An 18,065-nucleotide genomic window follows, 5' to 3' on the forward strand; every position below is an offset into this window, starting at 1 on the left:
AGAGAGAGTACGAGAGCGAGAGAAAACAATTAAATTTTAATTTAATTTTTCATTTTCATTGCAGCACAAATAGTTGGAAATTAATTACTACGGATGAAAAGGAGAACAAAAACACACCACCCCGTCCTCCCTTCACTTGCGAGGCGCCGACTGCAATCAAATGGCAAAGCGGTTGAAATACCGCCCCGAAGTGTGTGCGCCACCCTCCCGGGAGCGAACAGGGCAGCAGAAATGGTTGCGACCGACCGACTTAAATTAAATCTCAACAAGCTTCTTGTGCGGCAGCTTCCAGGAGCAAAAAGGAATCGATCCCCCGGAAGGACTGCTGGAAGTCCTGCGAAGCACAAGCACCCCGAAGCTCTGTAGACATTGATGCGAAACAACCTTGACGTGATCGTACCGCCTTCGCTGTCGTCTGGACGGGCAGCAATTTGCTTTGGTGCGTAAGAAATTAATTAACATGCAAGTCGATACCAGCCAATCGTGGCAGACGCGGCAAACACACAATCATTGGAAAAGTTTTCCAGCCGCGCCGGGGAGGTAAATCGAAACGGGGACAGAAATAGATCGCAGGGCTATGGGATGAATATCGATTGGAAATCGGGCGAGTTTGTTTTAATCTCGTTGCGGGACTGTTTTAGACTGCAGCTTAACACACTAATTAATGAGTATTTTTACAGCAGACTGCTGGTAAGTTTTCTCGATTGGTACCGCCTGAAGGTATGCAATCATAGTGTATTTTGTGAACGCCTGAAGGTATACATTTTATTCTATCGGTTGGATTCGTTTACTGAATTAGGGGAAATAATTATAAATATGATTTAATCAATAAACTATTACATACTTTTAGGCGTTTTTACTGAGGCGTTTGCACCCCAATCTATTGCAAACAATTCTTACCTAATATTTGTCCCATTCTCCACTACTGCTCTCGCCATTGCAAACCACAAACAACGTTGAAACTACTGAATCCAAATCCAAATGGCACGCTGCTCTGAGGGGCAAACAATATAATCAGAGGAATGATGGAAATAAAATGAAAACTTATGTAACCGAAGTAACGAACGCTAACTTACCAACCAGTGCGCTAGTGCGGCCGCTCCCGGCACCCACCGGCAAACTGCACCACAAATGCACAATTAGTCTCCGTCTGCGGCGAACGGTTGAGCTCCCGGCCCGAGGACCGAGCGAGTTAACATTCCCTTTTCATGTCACGGGCAACATCATCGTCACGTTGTCAGGCTTTGTGGATCCGCAAGGCAGGCAGCTGTGCACGAAGAAATGTCGTAATTTTCAATAAACTTCACGCCCACACACGCACAAAACAAAGCGAGGGTAGATTTTCCCAATGCCCGTGCATCGGGTGCTTCTCCGACTGAACCCGGTACCTATGAACGTACGGACGTATTCGTATTTTGCGAACGCTCTCGCTTCAATTAATCTCGTACCCGGGAACGGACGGGTGTCTCGGCAACGACCATTTGCACCGACATTACAACAAAAGCAATGCCGTGGGACTGTAAATCCGGGCCCGGATGTGGCTGTGGCTGGGTCCACGGTACATCATCGTCGGGCGAGTTCCATTGCGTGCGGCAGTGGCAAGCACAGGGCAAGTTGTGTGTGCTGCTGTTGCACAACGTTAGCCCTTGCGTTGCCCCTAGCAATGCCAACTGCTGTAAGCCACAATCGTATGGACACACACGACACATATACACTCGCCTTGCACAGTTGTCGGTCGGCGAAAAGCCGCATAAGTAAACAATGGTCCGGCCAGCAGCGCAAGGGTGCGCCTTACTGTATGCAATGTTGCCTAAATTAAAATCAAACAACTGTTAATGAAAAAGTAGGAAGATAGAAACGGATCATACGATGACCGATGGAAAGTGTCTGGAAAAGCATTACACAATCGGTATGAATAATTTGGTTCGATTTTATGGTTCATCTTATCATAGTTTGTTGAAGAATACAGAACGCCTAAAAGTATGCAACACATTTCTGTATTGATTTATGGTTCATCTTTTCATGGTGCTTAGAAGAATACAGAACGCCTAAAAGTATGCAACACATTTCTGTATTGATAAAAAACATGGTTGAACATATTTTACCTACATTTAGGCGCTTTGGAACACAGCAATGTGATGCGAACCATATTTCCATCAACATCTTTTAGTATATACTTTCTTTATCCTCTTTTTATAAACAAATCGAACGGTAAATAGCACTTGGGGGAAAGTATTTATATCTCCTTACTGCTGTCCCTCTGTTATCCCGGGTATTATTTTCATACCAAACAAAATCCAGACGGACACGTGCACACATGACAATCGCGACGGTCAAGCTTCAGTCTTGTCGGATAGCCCAGCGGAATGAAAAAAAAACACACACACAATACACATCATTGTTTGTTCCCTTTTGCATCCAATCTACATTCCGCCAAAGATCGCGTTACCCAATGCTGCATTCTGTTGCTCACACACGTGCGATCAGCCTGCGGCATCAGGGAATAAGCAAAACAAAACAAAAAAAACAGGAATAGAATAACAACGTAGACTAATACGCTGGATAAACATTTTAAAATTTCTGTTTGCACGCCTCTTTTGGCCAAGTTCCTCCCATCGTTGCATAACCAGCTTCTTGGCTCATTTCATTCCTCCCCAAGGCTTTCAGCCGCGGAACGGTAGGAAGTGTGTTGATTTTAGAAGCAAACAATGCAAAACAGTAGCAAACAACGGAACATTCGGTTGAGTCGAGCGGCTGGCTGGATGGTGTTGCCTTTGTGTTGCCTCTCCGCTCGATGTTTCGTTCCCTTTCGAATACATAACAGATTGCGAACAATTTTTGACTTTCCATGATCACAAATCGAAGGGAGTGGGAGGTTTGCTTTGCCGGTTTCGACCCAGTCCCAGCAAGTGGGTCGAGCGGACGGATGGCAATCCGATATTTTGCTGGCTGCTTTCGTATTGTGTTGAGCTGTATTATTGAAATGCATGCTCATGGTTGAATGTTTAAAATATAATTCAATATCACACTTGATATTGAAAAAAGTGAAAATATATTGAAAAAGTGAAAAGATATTGAAAAAGTGTGAAAAGATACACTTTTATGCTACAATATACCACATGTCAAAACGTGCATTACTTTTTTATAAAAAAAATAATTTAAAATATTTCCCGTTGAAAGGACAGTTTAAAATTGATAAGATGATTCATGCCTAAATGTATGCAATATATTTATTTTCTACAGCTCGTGTTATATTTTTGCTTGTAATAGGGTTTCGTATAGAAGGTTTTCCAACGTGTATTTCATGCACCTCATCAGTATGTTAATTAATGATAAAAATAGCGCTTGCAGCAATTTAACCGCATTACACGAATGCATATAGATATCAAATATTTATTTTGCATACTCATAGGCGCTTAACGAAACATCTATTGAGTAATTGCGACTGATTCCAACTATTAAACAAAATCATGTCCAAATACTGTCTCTCAAACATATGTTCGTATCATACTAATTAAAAATTAATTGCAATCTGTGCAATAAACATCCCATCCACATCACTTCCATAATAAAACAGTAATTAAATGCTCGCAAACACTAATAATCATAGATTCTTCTTTCTCCACGAAGCTACAATATAAGATGGTGGACAATTTATCGTAGCAAAGTTCTAATTTTGTCCCAGTACCTCCCAGTTTGGCGTAGTTTGCAATTAATTTTAATTAATCACCTCTCCACTGTGTGCAAGTGAAGGTGAAAATTTTAAATAAAGAAACGCTTCCAATCTTGCCTTCTTCCATTACCCGTGTCTATTAAAATGGAAACTCTATTTAAACGAGTGAAAAACATCGCTCAGAACAAAGATCAAAGTGTGGGGCTAACTTTCGTTGACGCTTTTTTTTCTTTCTTCTTTGCTGGGTAAAAGATGGACAACTTTCGCTCAACGCTGAAAAAGCAATCAAATCGACCCCGTTTAGGGAACCTGATACGCCAAGGTTTACAAAATCGGTAGCTAACTGTCCAGCGCATGTTGATGAAAACCCTGTCATTTGTGCTTTGTTTTACCTCTTTTGAAGATTGTTCATGACAAACCGCTATGCGACCACATCGAGTTGTAATGGGCTGAGAAACGAGCTGTTCCGTAGTGACTTTTTGCCCAACTAACCTGTCTACTGATTCTGGCTTTGTTTTAATCTATTTTGTCTCCTTTACATTTCCAGATCAACCGTCTCACCGGTGCCACCACACGCTTTTGATCGCTTTTCGCTTTCGAAAACTCAAAAGACTGGCTTCCATTTTGGACCATTTTTGCTGGGATTTCCATTTCATCGCCGATGACAATCGCATCCACCTTGGATCGCCGGGGCAACGTAAAATAAACACCGAAACGCAATGAAAAAACAGCGCTTCTCTCACCGTAAAGCGGATTGCGTTTATGTGCGCTCCATCCTGTCAAGCCGGATCGCACAGAGTTGCTTCACTAAAACGGACCCCATCCAAGGGGGGGAGGGGTCAGTTTAACGATAATGCTGCCGTACTTCTGTTGGTTTGGTCTTTGTATTTTTTTGCCTGTATTTTTGCTGGTGCTTCACATTTTTACGACCGTGCCGGATTTTCAGCTGACTCGATGGGCATGGCCGTCCCTTTGGCCTCTCGGGTAAATTGGATTGGTTTTTATGGGTTTCTTCGTGTGGAGTTTTTCATAATCAAAACCAGCGAATTGTCAGCAAAATAGTGTGTTAAAATGTACAGAGTGCTCGTGTGTGTGTGTGCCTCCCGCTGTTGGACCGTTAATCGGGTGCGTTTAAGTAACCGTGATGAATGAAACAAGAAGAAGAAGAAAAACCTGGCATCATCAACAATTTCTAGCTCTGATTGTCCAAACGCAATTCTTGTCCTGTGCTGGTTTAGCTACTCAAGAGTTGTGACTGGACATCCGTGGCTCGGAAGCGGATATCAACGGGACAGTGCCAGCATCAGTATAGTGTTTTGTGGTTTGGGAATAAAAATAATAGGATAGTAAATTGTGAGACGTGTAAGAGCATGAAGCCGAATAGTGATTTTCGCTTTTGGTTTTAATACGCGCCTAAAAGTATGCAACATGATGTTTTGTAATATGTAACAAGGCCAAGGGCAAGGGTATTAAAATACTTAATTAAACTTAAACCTATACTGTTTGTAGGACCGATCATGAACCCGAAGTGGTTCCTTAACTGATCTCGAATCCATTTCGGTCCATGAACTGATCCTTAAGCCATGCCAATCCAATCCATTCTAATGACATCGTACCCAAACCTGACCCTGAAATAGCTGTATCTTTCGCGCCTCAACGAATTGAGCTGCCCGGGACAGGTGCTCCAGGAACCAATACAGTACCTACTTCGATCCTGCAACTGATCTCGCTATCATATTTGTTCGTGAATAATTCCAAGCAGCAGTTTTAAGATTGAAATGTATAAATATCAATGAATCCATTTTATCGCTCCGTAATTCTAACAGATTAAGACGGTCTGGTGGTACAGTCGTCAACTCGTACGACTGAAAAACAACATGCCCGTCATGGGTTCAAGCCCCAAATGGACCGTGCCGCCATACGTGTAGAACTGACTATCCTGCTATGGCACTGAAAGCCAACCCCACAAGTGTTAAAGGCAGGGCTTAACCGACAACGGTTGTTGTTAAGCCAAAGAAAAATAAAAATTCTGACTGATTATTCAACAGGAAGTCGAAAAAAGGGTAAATTAATTATGCGATTTAATTTATAAAGCAAATGTATCGATCAAGATCACTTGAAGCTCATGCTGCACATTCATCGGAATTTCAAACAGAAGTCAATTACATACATTAAAATTTAGCCGTTTTAAAAATATTCGCCGCACTGTAGCAATCTCTCAAGCGATGCGATGTTTTTGTTTTGTATGCGATGTTCTGTGTGTTTTGCCAGCAAACATGAAGCAGCGCTATTGTCCGCGGTAATAGTCCACAGTGACAGACAAATTTTATCTGCATTTTGTATAAATATTGATAGTATGGTTAAAGAAATATTTTCAGACCTTAGAAAATTACTCAAAACGACAAAGGAAAAACAACATAATACAAACAAAGTTAATTTGAGGTCATCTTAACTAACATAATAATGAACAAATTTAAAATAAAATGACAGATGCTTGTGAACGAAACACAAGCAACTAACAAATAACACGTTTGCAAGTTTGAAGCACTTTTTATATTTTCATCACATTTTTCCACTATTTTATAGATTTTTTTTAAATAACCATGACCTGAAAATAACGGCACTCACTGTAATAAATTGTTTATCTTCCTTCGAAACACCCTAAGGTACACACACACATACACACATCCACGAACACATGTTCACCACTCGCAGCACATCCGGAGAGTGCGGCCAAGATAAAGAGCTCAAGAGAGCTGCTGCTGCTGCCTATGCCCGGCACTAATGTAAGCAAGAAAAGCCATATCCATATGCGAAACGAATGTTGTTTCCATTTTTAAACACGCATACGCTTGTGTTTCGTTCACTTCCAGCCCAATTGACGGACCGACCGGGATAGCGGACGCCTTTTTATCGCAACCCTCGTATGCGCGCAGGGTAGTTCGAGCGACAAGAAACTACTTCATCAAGATGTCGATCGCGGTACGTTGGGCAAAGCGGCGTGTCTTCGTTACGATCACGATCGTGCTCGTGGTGTACTACTTCCTGTCCGCCTCGTACCAGCCGTACCAGATCAGTACGATCATCCCGCGTACCAAACCGGAAGACGTGTGGGAGTTTGTGGCTGACTTTAGCCGCATGAAGAAGCTCAACCCAACCATGTACGTATCGAACACGACGGATTTAAAGGGAAGAAAGGTTGGCATTAATGGTGCGTGTGTGTTTTTATCATCCCGTTTGCTAGACTAAACTTCCGCATTCTGGCCGATCACGGCAACTTTGAGCATTGGAAATATACGGTCGAGTACGACGAGCGGTTATCGCACTGGCCGCACACGTTCAACACGGCGATCGGGCACTACTCCGTCCGGAAGCTGCCCGAATCGGAAGGTGGACACTATTCCGTTGCCTCCACGCATCGGACATGCTTTCTGCTAGGCCTTTTCTGCTGTAAGTTATTGGTTTAGTTAGAAAAAGGATCGTTCTTCTTACATCTATTTTCCTTCCCCACCATTGCAGTGAACGCGAAAGGCGAGTTTAAGATATCGCGCATCCACCAGGAGGACACGTACTGCGAGGAAACGGTACGCTACCAGTGTCCCTTTTTCTTCGGCCGGTTCTGTCGCCGCGAGGTGGAGTTTCAGCGGCAAGCCATCATGGAGAACCTGCGGTTACAGTTCAAGCAGAAAGCGTTCGGAAAGTGATCGGTCGGTAGGGTGGAAATATGCGCGTAAATTGAGCGGTTAAACAGTAGAGATAAGAATTTTAATAAGACTTAGGATAAGACTGCGCGCGTATACGTGGTCATCTGTGCTAAGCGACTTTTTTGGAGGTGCTTATTAAACAAGCTTATAAAACTTATGTAGTGTGTTCTTGCGAGTACAAAGAATAAATCATTGCAAAAAGGCTTATTACCATTCAAATAATAACTACAATTTGAAGATCTATCCTTTCTAACACTTCTTCCATCGTTCGATTAGGATACGTCTAACTATTGGTTGCCTTTACCAAGGTGCAGAAGGTCAAACTTCTATCTATTTCTTAAACCTAACTACAATCAAGAAAGGCCAAAATATGAACTAATCGAGGTAAAACTGTAAGACTGTTTGTAGCCTTGAATTGAAAACTTCAAACGAACTTCTGGTCCCACAATGCTGGACACTACAATAAACGCAATTTAGGATGTATTCCGTCATGCGAAAGAAGCGTTGAAACACAACATCCGAACTCTAAACTCATCGCGATCCTCCTCTCGATCCTCGCATTCGCGGGCTACTGCGCCTACTGCCCACCGGCTTATCGTCGACAATTTGAAACAGTTCGTCCAACTTTCTCCTCCGCTTCGCATCCCTTACAATGTGAGCTAATGGTTTGGAGCAGCTGCTCCCAGCACTGCCACCCTTCGGAGTCGATCGGCTTGTGGTGGGTGTGTTCTTCCCACTGGCCGGCGAAACCGACGCTGACGTTTGTAGCCGTTTGCCCAACCATCCCCGACCGGGTGAGTGCGCCGAATTCGCCCCGGCGGCTCCTTTCCCACTCGGCGGTGTCGTTTGGCACACCACGGCACGGTTCAGCTTGTCCGCCCTGGTCGGCGTACGGACCGGTTCCTCCTCCAGACTAATGACACGCTCGCAGCTTTCCTCCACAATCTGCACATCATCATCGTCGCTGGAATCATCCACCAGCGTTAGCGAGGGCACACCTTCCTCCTCCCCGCGCACCACGATCCGATTGGGAAAGGCATTGTTTTTCGTTATTTCAAACACATTGTCTCCCTCCGCTTGAACGGTCGATTCCGCAAAAATGTCCATCGAGGAGAGATTGCCCGTTCCGTCCGGCTGTGAGCTTTGCCCATCCGCCAGCTGCCCAAACATTAGCTTCGTTATGGGCGTACTGAAGGAGGATGGTCTTCGCGGGGCGATACTCGGAGATGGGGGTCGATCCGACTCCCCGAGCGGTGCCGATGAGCGCGAGTTCGCCAACAGTTCCATCAGCGACAGATCGTCATCGTCCGAGAAGGCAGTGTCCGAGTGGAGCGATCGCGTATCGTGATCGGAATCTTCGAACAGCGGGGGCGATTTGGCACGCGGCGGTGAATCGGACGAGCTGATCACGATCGGTTGCTGCTGCTGTGGCTGCCCGTTCGGTATGCTTTCAACGCTAACGGATGAGTTGGACGAGCGAATCGCTCCCTGCTGGCTGCGGAGGAACTTTTCGAACGGGAATCGGTACCGTTCGGTCGCGAATGCAGCCGGCTGGGAGCGCTGGGACGATACCAACCCATTGCTGGACAGCTCCTGTCCGAACTGCACGTAACCCTCGGAATCGGGTGCCGTCTCCGGGATGGTAGAGTTTCCTTCCGAGGGTGTGTCCGAGTCGACGCGCAACACCGGCATCAGTTCTGTGTTGGTTTCGTTCGGCTCGAACAGTGGTTCGCTGCCGGCAAAGTGGATTGGGACCGCCTCATTCTCCCCCACCGGACTGTGATCGGCTGTGGTTTCCGATGCCATCGCTCGGGTAAGCAGCGGAACTGCCAGCAGATCTTCTTCGTTCGTACGCGCTGGATTCACTGTCACCGCTTCCGGTGTCATTGCTCGGATAAGCGGTGGAACCGTCAAGAGATGGTCTTCGTTTGCGCGCGTTGGTTCGATGCGTTCCTCTGCGGGTTTCAGCTGTGGTGTCTCTTCCACGATGGTTTCCACATTGTTTGCCACACACCACACACCAAAGCGTTCCAGAAACGTTTCCCTATCGATGAGTGGCAGCAGCCGACGATAGTTGCGCACGTGTCTCCGCAGCACGAACCGTCTCGTGCACAGGTACACCTTAAATATGCCCCTCTTTGTACGTCGCTTTTGCTGCTGCTCCAGCACGGCGCTCAGATGGGAGGAATCGCGCGGGTAGCAGAAATCAAGCCGCCTTTGCAGCACATCCAGCCGGTCGAGCAGGTCAACGGAGCTGACGAAGATGTACCGTTTCACGGCCAGCGAGCGCAGCGTTTCCAGCTGCCGTTCGGTCATAAATTCGCGCGTTTCGTCCACCACCACGTACTGCCAGTCGGTGCCCCGCAGGGCGGACTGTTCTGCCGTCGCGTCGAGATAAGATTTCGGGTGCACGCGAGGGCGCAGCGAGGGTGCCAGCGCATCCAGATGGTACGTCCAGTGGTGTATGCGGTCCGGGGTAGGGCACAGTATCAGCGAACGATCCTCGCCCGCTACCGGGAGGGCCGACAGGAAGGCGACCGTCTGATAGCACTTGCCAAGACCTGATTCATCGTTCAAGAATATTCCGGTGTACTGCGGAGCGAAAGAAAAGACACGCCGTGAGTCATTGAACTTCGATGTGAAAGCAATGCCGATGTTTTTTACCTCTTGTAGCTGCGCGTACAGAAAACGGACCGCTTCGAGCTGATGGATGGCAAGGCGGGACACTACGTCCCGGTGTAAACAATGCTTCCCTGCACCGTCCAGATACAGATGCCCGGAGTCGTTCCAGCGTTGAACCATTGAACGGTGCCGCCGGCGGACGGGTTGTTCGTTCCGCGTCAACTCTGTGCCGTACCACCGTAATTGAGTTGATTGGAGAAGCAACCTAAATTCAGCACTGCATTGTGAAATGCGATCGGCACACCGTCTTCCCTTTCCGGTCTCTTTAAAACGCGGGAATTCTCCTGCCGCCGACAGCTGTTTTGCTTGCGATGGGGGGATTTGTTTATGTTTACGACAGGTCGGCTTTCGTCGAGCGCATGGTTTCGTCGAGGGATTTGACGTTTTCAAGTGAGGCGCACAAATTTGTCGGCACTGTAGTAACCGATTTTGTGAATTTTTGAATTAAAAGCTCATAATTATATTTTCCATTTTCATATAAATGCATTAAAAATGTTAAATGCTTCTATTAAAAGTGACCTTTCATACAAAATGCAGTATTAAGTGTAATTCAGCATTTATTTTATAATGTTTGCCGCCACTGGGTTTGGCCGCTTTTATCCAAGAGAGAAACCGTTCTCATCTTAATCTGCCGCTTTTATCCTAGACAACAACGCCGCCCCATTTAGCCGTCATTTGCTGCTTTGCTTTGTATCGAATTAGCCGCTTCATGTCCATTCAATACACAACAAATGCTTCCTTTTATCAAATGCTTTGGTTAGTTTATTAGTCATTTCTGTTGGGAGTTCACTACACTCCAAAATTCTATCTAGTTCTATAAATTAGTTCAGTCAGTTTGAACACGACACATTAATGCTGACATTGAATTGCGTGAAGCAAGGCACCGATTCTACACCCTCATCGGAAGGCCGTCTATTTGGTTACGCGAACCAGCTCGGCACGTTTGCGCTCCAGCTGATGCTTCTGGTACTTCAGGTCGGCCTCGGTCGTGTTCCAGGCAAGGTACATGTAAACGCTCCACACAACGGCAAGCAGGCAGCGCTCGAGTGTCATGCCGTTGGTGAACCACAGCACAACCGAAAGCGCCACAAACGACGGATGACGATAGCGCTTGTAGTAGTCCTGCAGATCGCGCGACTTGTACGACATCGGGGGAGCCAAATCGTTGATGTCGTAGTACACGTGCTTCAGTCCGATCAGCTCCGGCAAATCCACCATCAAGCTGCCACCGTACACGACAATCCACGACAGCACGTGCGATCCGACCATGAGCCACCAAAGCGTACGGTTCGTTTCCACCTCGAAGAACCACAGCCGATATTGGGTGGAAGGTGTTTGCCAGTTTTTCAACAATAGCTGCAATTGTTAACAATATTCATTTAATCGTGCTAGCGTCCGTCGTCCCATCGGCCTACTCACCAGCAAACAGTAGGACGATGCAATGTTGTACAGGCTTCTTTCGGCCAGTTCGAGACCGATCGCTTTCCAGAGCCGCTTCACCCGCTCGGCCCGCATGCCACTGTGCTGCAACACGAACAGAACCACCCAAATTGTGTTGAAAAACAGAGGAAACAGTGCCGCCCGCAGCTCGGCACGGTTCGCTGGGAAGGCTTGGGTTGCCGTCGGTTGGGCGCGGCTGGGCGTTGCCAGGAATATGCCCAGCTTGCCCACGGAGTAAAACACAGACATGAAGGAGAGCAGTGAGAGCAGGAAGCAAATGAGTTGCTTGAACGATATCATTTTGCTGCGATCGATTTAAAGGCCGCTTTCTTCACAACTTTTTACTGAGTTTAACGAGAGCGAGCGTGTTGTTTACGGACGGTGCAATTGTTTCTTTTTTTTTTCGTATGTCAACAACGCTACGGAAGAAGAAATAAACCCTTTTGTATAAACGGAAATTGTCTGTCCAAAAAACTGACAGCATACCCAATGAGCAATAAAAAGAGGATATTTAAAAAATATCCCACCTCCCGAGGGAAAGAATCTAAAAGAGGAAATTGGCTGAATTATGTACTTTATGGATAACTAACCTTATAGCATTTTTTTCTCTCAAATATTTGAAAGTTCCTAATGATTTTAGATTTAAAATATTATTTCAAAATAGAATTAAACCCAAAAAAGTAGAGATATATATTTAAGGCCCGTACAAACACTCAAGGTAACGTTTTAGACAGAGTTGTCTATAAAAATTTGTAGGAATTCTTTGCCGCAAAATTATTGTTCGCAAAATCCTTTAATCACATAAATCTTAAATGCAAATATAATGGCTGCAAATACAGTCTGAACTCACTGGTTGAACTTCGATTGCCTGCCAACTATTGAATATGTGCTTTATAGTTGGCACGTTTTTCCATACAAAAACATCTGAAATTTTTCTCGGCATGCCATGAGAATTTTGTGAAAGTTTCAAAATCCGGCGTTTCCCATACAAACGCATGCTTTTCAATTGAACTGTCAGTCAGCTAAAACGCGTTCAACTATTGAATTCTGAATATATATTCATCGCAAAAATTCTTGGTCGTATAAATATTAGTTCTTGGTCGTCGAAATCTTGGTGGCAAAATCCTTAGTCGCCAAAGTCTTGGTCGCAAAAAAACTTGGTCACAAAAGTCTTGGTCACAATTTTATTGGTCGCCAGAGTCTAGGTCACAAAACTCTAGGTGGAAAAAGATTTGGTCGCAAAAATCTTATTCGCAAAAGTCTTGGTCGCAAAATTCTTGGTCGCAATATTCTTGTTCGCAAAAGTCTTGGTCGCAAAAGTCTTGGTCACAAAATATGGACGCAGAATCCTTGGTCGCAATATTATTGGTCACAAACTTCTTAGTCGCAAAAGTCTTGAACGCAAAATTCTTGGTCGCAAACATCTTGTTCGCAAAAGGCTTGGCAATATTCTTAGTCGCTAAAGCCTTGGCCCTTTAAGGTTTGGTCGCAAAAATGTTGGTCGCAAAATTGTTGGTAGCGAAATTCTTGGTTGCAAAATCCTTGGTCGCAGAATCCTGGTTAGACGCAAAATACTTGCACACAAAAAGGTTTGTCACAAAATTCTCGGTTTCAAATATCTGTTTGCAAAATCCATGATCGCACAATCCTTGGTCGCAATCCTTCATGTTCAAAACAAGTTCTTTAACCGTTAATTTAATTTTCCCCGCGTGACCATTACACAGCCGACGGGCTCCCACCGTGCCGGTGGCAGCATTTTTCCCCTCCATGTGTCAAACACATCTGACAGCATTTTCCCCTTCTTTCTCTCCTTCAAAGAGCCAACCAACACACAAAAAAACAACACGCCGCACACACACAGGCGCCAACCGCCAACAACACGTCAAAAGCATTTTCTCCTGTTTCTGAGAGATTTAGCTTTTTTGTTCGGATTTTTTTGTTTTCTTCCCCCGCTTGATTGGAGTTTGATTTTAACCATCCGCAAACCGGCCGGGAAGATCTTAACGGTCAAACGGATGCGGTAAGTGAACCTCCCCGCTTCGCCGCTGCGGTGCTCCACCATCGACCGGCGGCACTGTTTTCGTGTGCTGGCCGTGTGTGTACCATGCCGGAACGCGAAACGCGCTTCCTCAAGAAACAAAGGACACTGGAAAAGGTGAGGTGAGGTTGGGCGAGGAGCCAAGCAACCGGGAGCAGTGGAAAGGACGCGTGTGCAGCAGAGTTGTTCCTGCTGGATAACGGCTGGAATTGAGTGGCAGGCAGGAGGGAAGCGATAGGAGGCGATTGCTCGAGTGTGTGGCAGCTGCAAACACAAACAACAAGGACATCGCAGAAAAAGGACCGCCAATGAATACCAGCAACTACGAGGAGCTGGGTGTGATTGGTACAGGTAAGGGGAAAGGGCATCCACCTGGCGAGTGCAAACAGGAAAACAATGGCTTTACTTACTGTTGGTGCTGTTTGTTTTTTGTTTTTGCAGGAGCTTACGGTACCGTTTACAGGGCACGGGATCTGAAGAATGCTGGTACGATCGTCGCCCTGAAGAAGGTGCGCGTCGCACTGACCGAAGATGGCGTCCCGATGTCGACGTTGCGGGAAATTTTCATGCTCAAACAACTCGACACCTTTGGGCATCCGAATGTGGTGAAGTGAGTATCCCTCTCCTGGATCCAGACCCAGCTCTACAGGTGGTAGTCGGTACAGACGGTCACCTTTCAGTCGCATGCATGTGTCCTGTGTATGCTTTCAACTGGAGAAACTAATCAACGTTACCTGTTTTTGCATTGCGCAGACTCCTAGATGTGTGTCAAGGGCAACGGCTAGAGCGCGAAGGGCAGTTGGTGCTGTTTCTGGTGTTCGAGCATCTGGATCACGATCTGGATGAGTACATTAAGCGACTACCACCGAAAGGAATGCCACCGGCCACTATACAGGTATGTCCCCATTAAATAGTGGCGCAGAAGTCTCCTTTACGATTGATGAAGAACCGAAAATCAATATATTTCTTTAATATTAACATATTGTTCATGGAGGGCTTCGTAAGGGGAAGGCCCTTATAGGGCAGAAACCTCGATGAGTGCAAGATTTCAACGAAAGCAACAACACGAACGCCCCATTGTTCTCCAGGCGCGTTGTCCTCCAGGTCTTCCGCGCAGCATTCCGATACATATTGTGGAGTGATAGAATTTGGCATTTTGTGGTAGAATTTGATTATTTTTCCTCTACTGTGTTGGAATGCAGTTTTTAAGGCTGACGAATTTTGTTCTACTAAAACTCAATCACAGTAATTAAACGAATTTTTGTTGCGAAAACGTTAAATGCTAAGCCGAATTCACACTAGTTTTGATTAATCATTAACGTAACAGGTATAGTGATTATTTCCCCATTTAAACACGTTTTTTTCATGCTTTGATGTGTTCCAGTATTTGATTTAAAGTAATGTAACATTTTCATTATTAAAAGCTTCATCGTTTTTACGAATTATCCTCCAACGCATCAGCAGAAGATCCCATGTTCTTCGCGAATGCAATTGTCCGCTAGATGTCGGTTTCTATCCGCACGCTCAGTATCATGGCAACAAATGACAGTAGAGCAGTGCAACTGCTGCCTTCTAGATGTGCCCATCTTTAAACGATTCAAAGGCAGGTGACACATTACCGTCCAAAACTCACGAAGTTGAACCGAAGTCATACAAAAATCCAAAAAAGCCGGAGCGTGCTGTGGGCGCGTCCACTCCTCGTCCAGAGAACGATTTTTTAGAGAAACTCTTTCTTATCTGCGGAGCGCTTATTGACTGGTGGAGTGAGTGAGATAGTGTCTTCGGCCTAATTACACCATTTCGTTCATTCGTATTCCATAATACAGGATACTCTCTTCGGTTTTACGCGAAGTCAACCGTGGACGTGGGCGTTAATGTGTCACCTGCCAAAAATTCGTCGTATATACAGGGTAGTTCCTTGAATTTGAGCTTAACTTCGGTTTAGTTCCATGGTCGAAGACTGGAACGCGTAGGAACGGATGATTTTTGATGATTTTCTATAACCAATCACACCATTTTATTTTCAATTCACTTGAATTATTCACCCAATAACCGTGAAGTAATACTGCAAGGCAGGACAGTTATTAAAATAGAAATAGAAATAAAATAAAGACAAATGGAATGCAGGCTTGCCAACGAGAAAAAAATAAGTTTTTTTTATACTGTCTTACTGTACTGTCTTACTATACTGGGCCTTTTCATAAAGTCCTTGAACGTCCCGGAACCCATATATTCTATGGAAGTGGGTCCTTGAATTACCCTACTGTCTGTGGAAGCAAATTCGGGACAATGATCAATTTCCTTCATGTTTCTCGCTACAATAGCTAAAAAATCGCCAGGGAGGTTTGGGCTTCCGAAGTTTTCAATCCTTAGGCAATGGTCGTAAAGGATGGGTGTCGTACAAAATTATCTAATTATCATAGTTGTTACACTCTTGTTCATATATACTCCTTCATTTCTCCACCCCTATAGCGACTATCGCGCGAAATGCTTACCGGTATCGACTTCCTGCACTCGCACCGCATCATCCACCGGGACTTGAAGCCACAGAATCTCCTCATCTCGAGCGACGGCCACCTGAAGCTGGCCGACTTTGGGCTCGCCAAAACGTACGACTTTGAGATGAAGCTAACGACGGTCGTGGTGACGCTTTGGTACCGTGCTCCGGAAGTCCTGCTTGGCGAAGCGTACAACAGCTCGGTCGACATCTGGAGTGCGGGCTGTATCATTGCGGAAATGTTCCAGCGGCAAGCGTTGTTCCCGGGCACGGCCGAGGGCAATCAGCTGGAACGAATATTTGAGTAAGCGATAGTCCCCTGTTGATAATGTGTGGTAGTGATGAAATAATTTCTTAAATTTCCATCCCTTCACCAGATTAACTGGCCGCCCATCGGAAGCGCAGTGGCCGAGGGGCATTTCGATTGTGCGGGAAAACTTCCGCTCCACCCAGCGGCGGGAACCGCGCGAATTCTGCCCGAAGCTGTGCGACAATGCGAACGATCTCCTAAAGAGCATGCTCGCCTTCAGCCGGCACGAACGTCCGTCCGCAAGGCAGTGCCTTAACCATGCCTACTTCAAACAGGAACCGATGCCGACGTAAGGGGGGACCATCCGTGCTCCCCTGAGCATCGCCTTTCCAGTAGGTAAATCGTACACACACGGACACACACACACAAACGCAAACAAACTATCACATGGATAATAATGATAAGGATATACAACGAAACGGTAGGCGTAAAATCGACACCGCCAACACAAAAACCGCCTTCGGAGGGAAGAAGACAAGAACGCTTCTTCTGCCTACATTACAGTACTAGAGTTAGTGAAATTACCAGTAAACCCGGACTGCCAACGAAATTGTGTACTACTACTACTAGTACTACTCCTACTAGTAGTAACAACGATCTTATGATATGAATATTTTGGTATTGCTGCCTGTCTCTTTCCCTCCCTCCACACACAGTCACAGCCATCATATTGTTCGTTTTTTTTTTTCTTGCTCGATATTGTTAGGTAAGGCAAACAGAGGGAGACAGCAAAAAACTGGGGAGAAAGCAGTGGAAAACAAGAAGGAAATCAGAGCGGGGCGTGTAGTTGGGTTAGTGAAATCTTTGGTGTCATTTATTTTTCGCTCATTTTCTTGTTTTGGATTTCAGAGACTTCAGAGATATTTTTTTAATGAAATAGAATTAGTCTTGATTATACTTATTTTCATTTATTATTACCTTTGATAATTATAATAATTGTAATTATAATTTGAACATTACAATTACAATGATTATAATTATTTGCTAGAATTAGGTCAAGCTGCTGTCGCGCTCTGTGACCACCCCCCTTATATAAGCTGCTTTAAATTGAACTCGTTCGTTCGTGTTTGCGTGTCTTTTTTATACAGTACCCACTCTAGCTGTGTAAGGAAAGCGAAAGTATACAGTGCAGTGAATTTTATGAATTATTTTAATTATATATGTATACAATAAAAAAAAAAAAACACGCAGAATTGCAAACCAGACACGATCGAATTCTAATGAGAAATGAGAAAAGTGGACAAAAAGAAAAAGCATCATTTGCGGATGTGTTTAATACCCAAAATCGAATTAAACGAGAGCTCTTGCATCTCTTTTTGTTTGATAGTTTGAACAGATATCCTTTTTGTTTTTATTTATACGTTTTTCTTGTGTGTGTTTTTTTTTGTTTGTTTGTTTTTTGATAATACTCGAAAATACTGATTTCACAGTCGCTTGCGGTACATAGTATATATGATTCCCTCGATTTATGTTTTTTTTCCTTTTTGCCCACCCTTTATTCTCTTTTAAGTTTAGTAGTTTTTTTCATTTTGTTGTAGTTTCCACACGCACATACACACACATACATACGTACACATACAGACATACTCTTCGTGAAACGTGTATTTCCAGGATTTGTGCTTTAGTTTTGTCAGTTATTTTGCTCGATTAGTTTTATCAATTGTGTTGCCCTTTGGTTAGTCAGTGGGTGGCTTTGTTTTTCGTTTACCAAGGTTTTTTTT

The 18,065-nt window shown here is 44.9% G+C and overlaps 4 protein-coding genes and 1 long non-coding RNA gene across 5 annotated transcripts in view; 3 read left to right on the plus strand and 2 right to left on the minus strand.

Moving 5' to 3' along the window:
• Window positions 1-123, plus strand: part of LOC121594436 — a 130,991-nt gene extending 130,868 nt beyond the window's left edge. The window contains exon 8 of the long non-coding RNA XR_006004972.1: window positions 65-123. This is a non-coding gene — a long non-coding RNA (uncharacterized LOC121594436). The remainder of the gene's footprint in view (window positions 1-64) is intronic.
• A 6,170-nt stretch (window positions 124-6,293) lies between these two features.
• On the plus strand, window positions 6,294-7,827 carry LOC121593655. The gene is made up of 4 exons (XM_041916220.1): window positions 6,294-6,459; window positions 6,547-6,834; window positions 6,918-7,123; window positions 7,193-7,827. The coding sequence occupies exons 2-4, from the start codon at window positions 6,644-6,646 to the stop codon at window positions 7,375-7,377; spliced, it is 582 nt and encodes a 193-aa protein (XP_041772154.1). The 5' UTR covers window positions 6,294-6,459; window positions 6,547-6,643; the 3' UTR covers window positions 7,378-7,827.
• LOC121593654 lies at window positions 7,417-10,401 on the minus strand. Its single transcript, XM_041916219.1, has 2 exons — window positions 10,042-10,401; window positions 7,417-9,969 (listed from the first exon to the last, which is right to left on the minus strand). The coding sequence occupies exons 1-2, from the start codon at window positions 10,177-10,179 to the stop codon at window positions 7,909-7,911; spliced, it is 2,199 nt and encodes a 732-aa protein (XP_041772153.1). The 5' UTR covers window positions 10,180-10,401; the 3' UTR covers window positions 7,417-7,908.
• A 197-nt stretch (window positions 10,402-10,598) lies between these two features.
• Window positions 10,599-11,918, minus strand: LOC121593464 (nurim homolog). The gene is made up of 2 exons (XM_041915800.1): window positions 11,479-11,918; window positions 10,599-11,415 (listed from the first exon to the last, which is right to left on the minus strand). Exons 1-2 carry the CDS (start codon window positions 11,797-11,799, stop codon window positions 10,972-10,974), a joined length of 765 nt encoding a protein of 254 aa, XP_041771734.1. The 5' UTR covers window positions 11,800-11,918; the 3' UTR covers window positions 10,599-10,971.
• Window positions 11,919-13,334: 1,416 nt separating this feature from the next.
• Window positions 13,335-17,537, plus strand: LOC121593463 (cyclin-dependent kinase 6). Its single transcript, XM_041915799.1, has 5 exons — window positions 13,335-13,888; window positions 13,979-14,147; window positions 14,291-14,432; window positions 16,010-16,338; window positions 16,412-17,537. The coding sequence occupies exons 1-5, from the start codon at window positions 13,846-13,848 to the stop codon at window positions 16,635-16,637; spliced, it is 909 nt and encodes a 302-aa protein (XP_041771733.1). The 5' UTR covers window positions 13,335-13,845; the 3' UTR covers window positions 16,638-17,537.
• Window positions 17,538-18,065: the final 528 nt, after the last annotated feature.

This window comes from Anopheles merus, chromosome 2L (genome assembly GCF_017562075.2).
Source record: "Anopheles merus strain MAF chromosome 2L, AmerM5.1, whole genome shotgun sequence".
In the NCBI taxonomy this organism is placed as follows: Eukaryota; Metazoa; Arthropoda; class Insecta; order Diptera; family Culicidae; genus Anopheles; species Anopheles merus.

Bases quoted from the DNA above. Each gene is read 5' to 3' on its own strand.
- LOC121593655 (XM_041916220.1), top strand. From the start codon at position 6,644: ATGTCGATCGCGGTACGTTGGGCAAAGCGGCGTGTCTTCGTTACGATC. The intron at 6,835-6,917 runs GTACGTATCGAA...CCCGTTTGCTAG, and splicing joins AAGAAGCTCAACCCAACCAT to ACTAAACTTCCGCATTCTGG. The intron at 7,124-7,192 runs GTAAGTTATTGG...CCACCATTGCAG, and splicing joins TCTGCTAGGCCTTTTCTGCT to TGAACGCGAAAGGCGAGTTT.
- LOC121593464 (XM_041915800.1), bottom strand. From the start codon at position 11,799: ATGATATCGTTCAAGCAACTCATTTGCTTCCTGCTCTCACTGCTCTCC. The intron at 11,416-11,478 runs GTGAGTAGGCCG...TAACAATTGCAG, and splicing joins CATCGTCCTACTGTTTGCTG to CTATTGTTGAAAAACTGGCA.
- LOC121593654 (XM_041916219.1), bottom strand. From the start codon at position 10,179: ATGGTTCAACGCTGGAACGACTCCGGGCATCTGTATCTGGACGGTGCA. The intron at 9,970-10,041 runs GTAAAAAACATC...TTCGCTCCGCAG, and splicing joins TGTACGCGCAGCTACAAGAG to TACACCGGAATATTCTTGAA.
- LOC121593463 (XM_041915799.1), top strand. From the start codon at position 13,846: ATGAATACCAGCAACTACGAGGAGCTGGGTGTGATTGGTACAG. The intron at 13,889-13,978 runs GTAAGGGGAAAG...TTGTTTTTGCAG, and splicing joins GCTGGGTGTGATTGGTACAG to GAGCTTACGGTACCGTTTAC. The intron at 16,339-16,411 runs GTAAGCGATAGT...TCCCTTCACCAG, and splicing joins CAGCTGGAACGAATATTTGA to ATTAACTGGCCGCCCATCGG.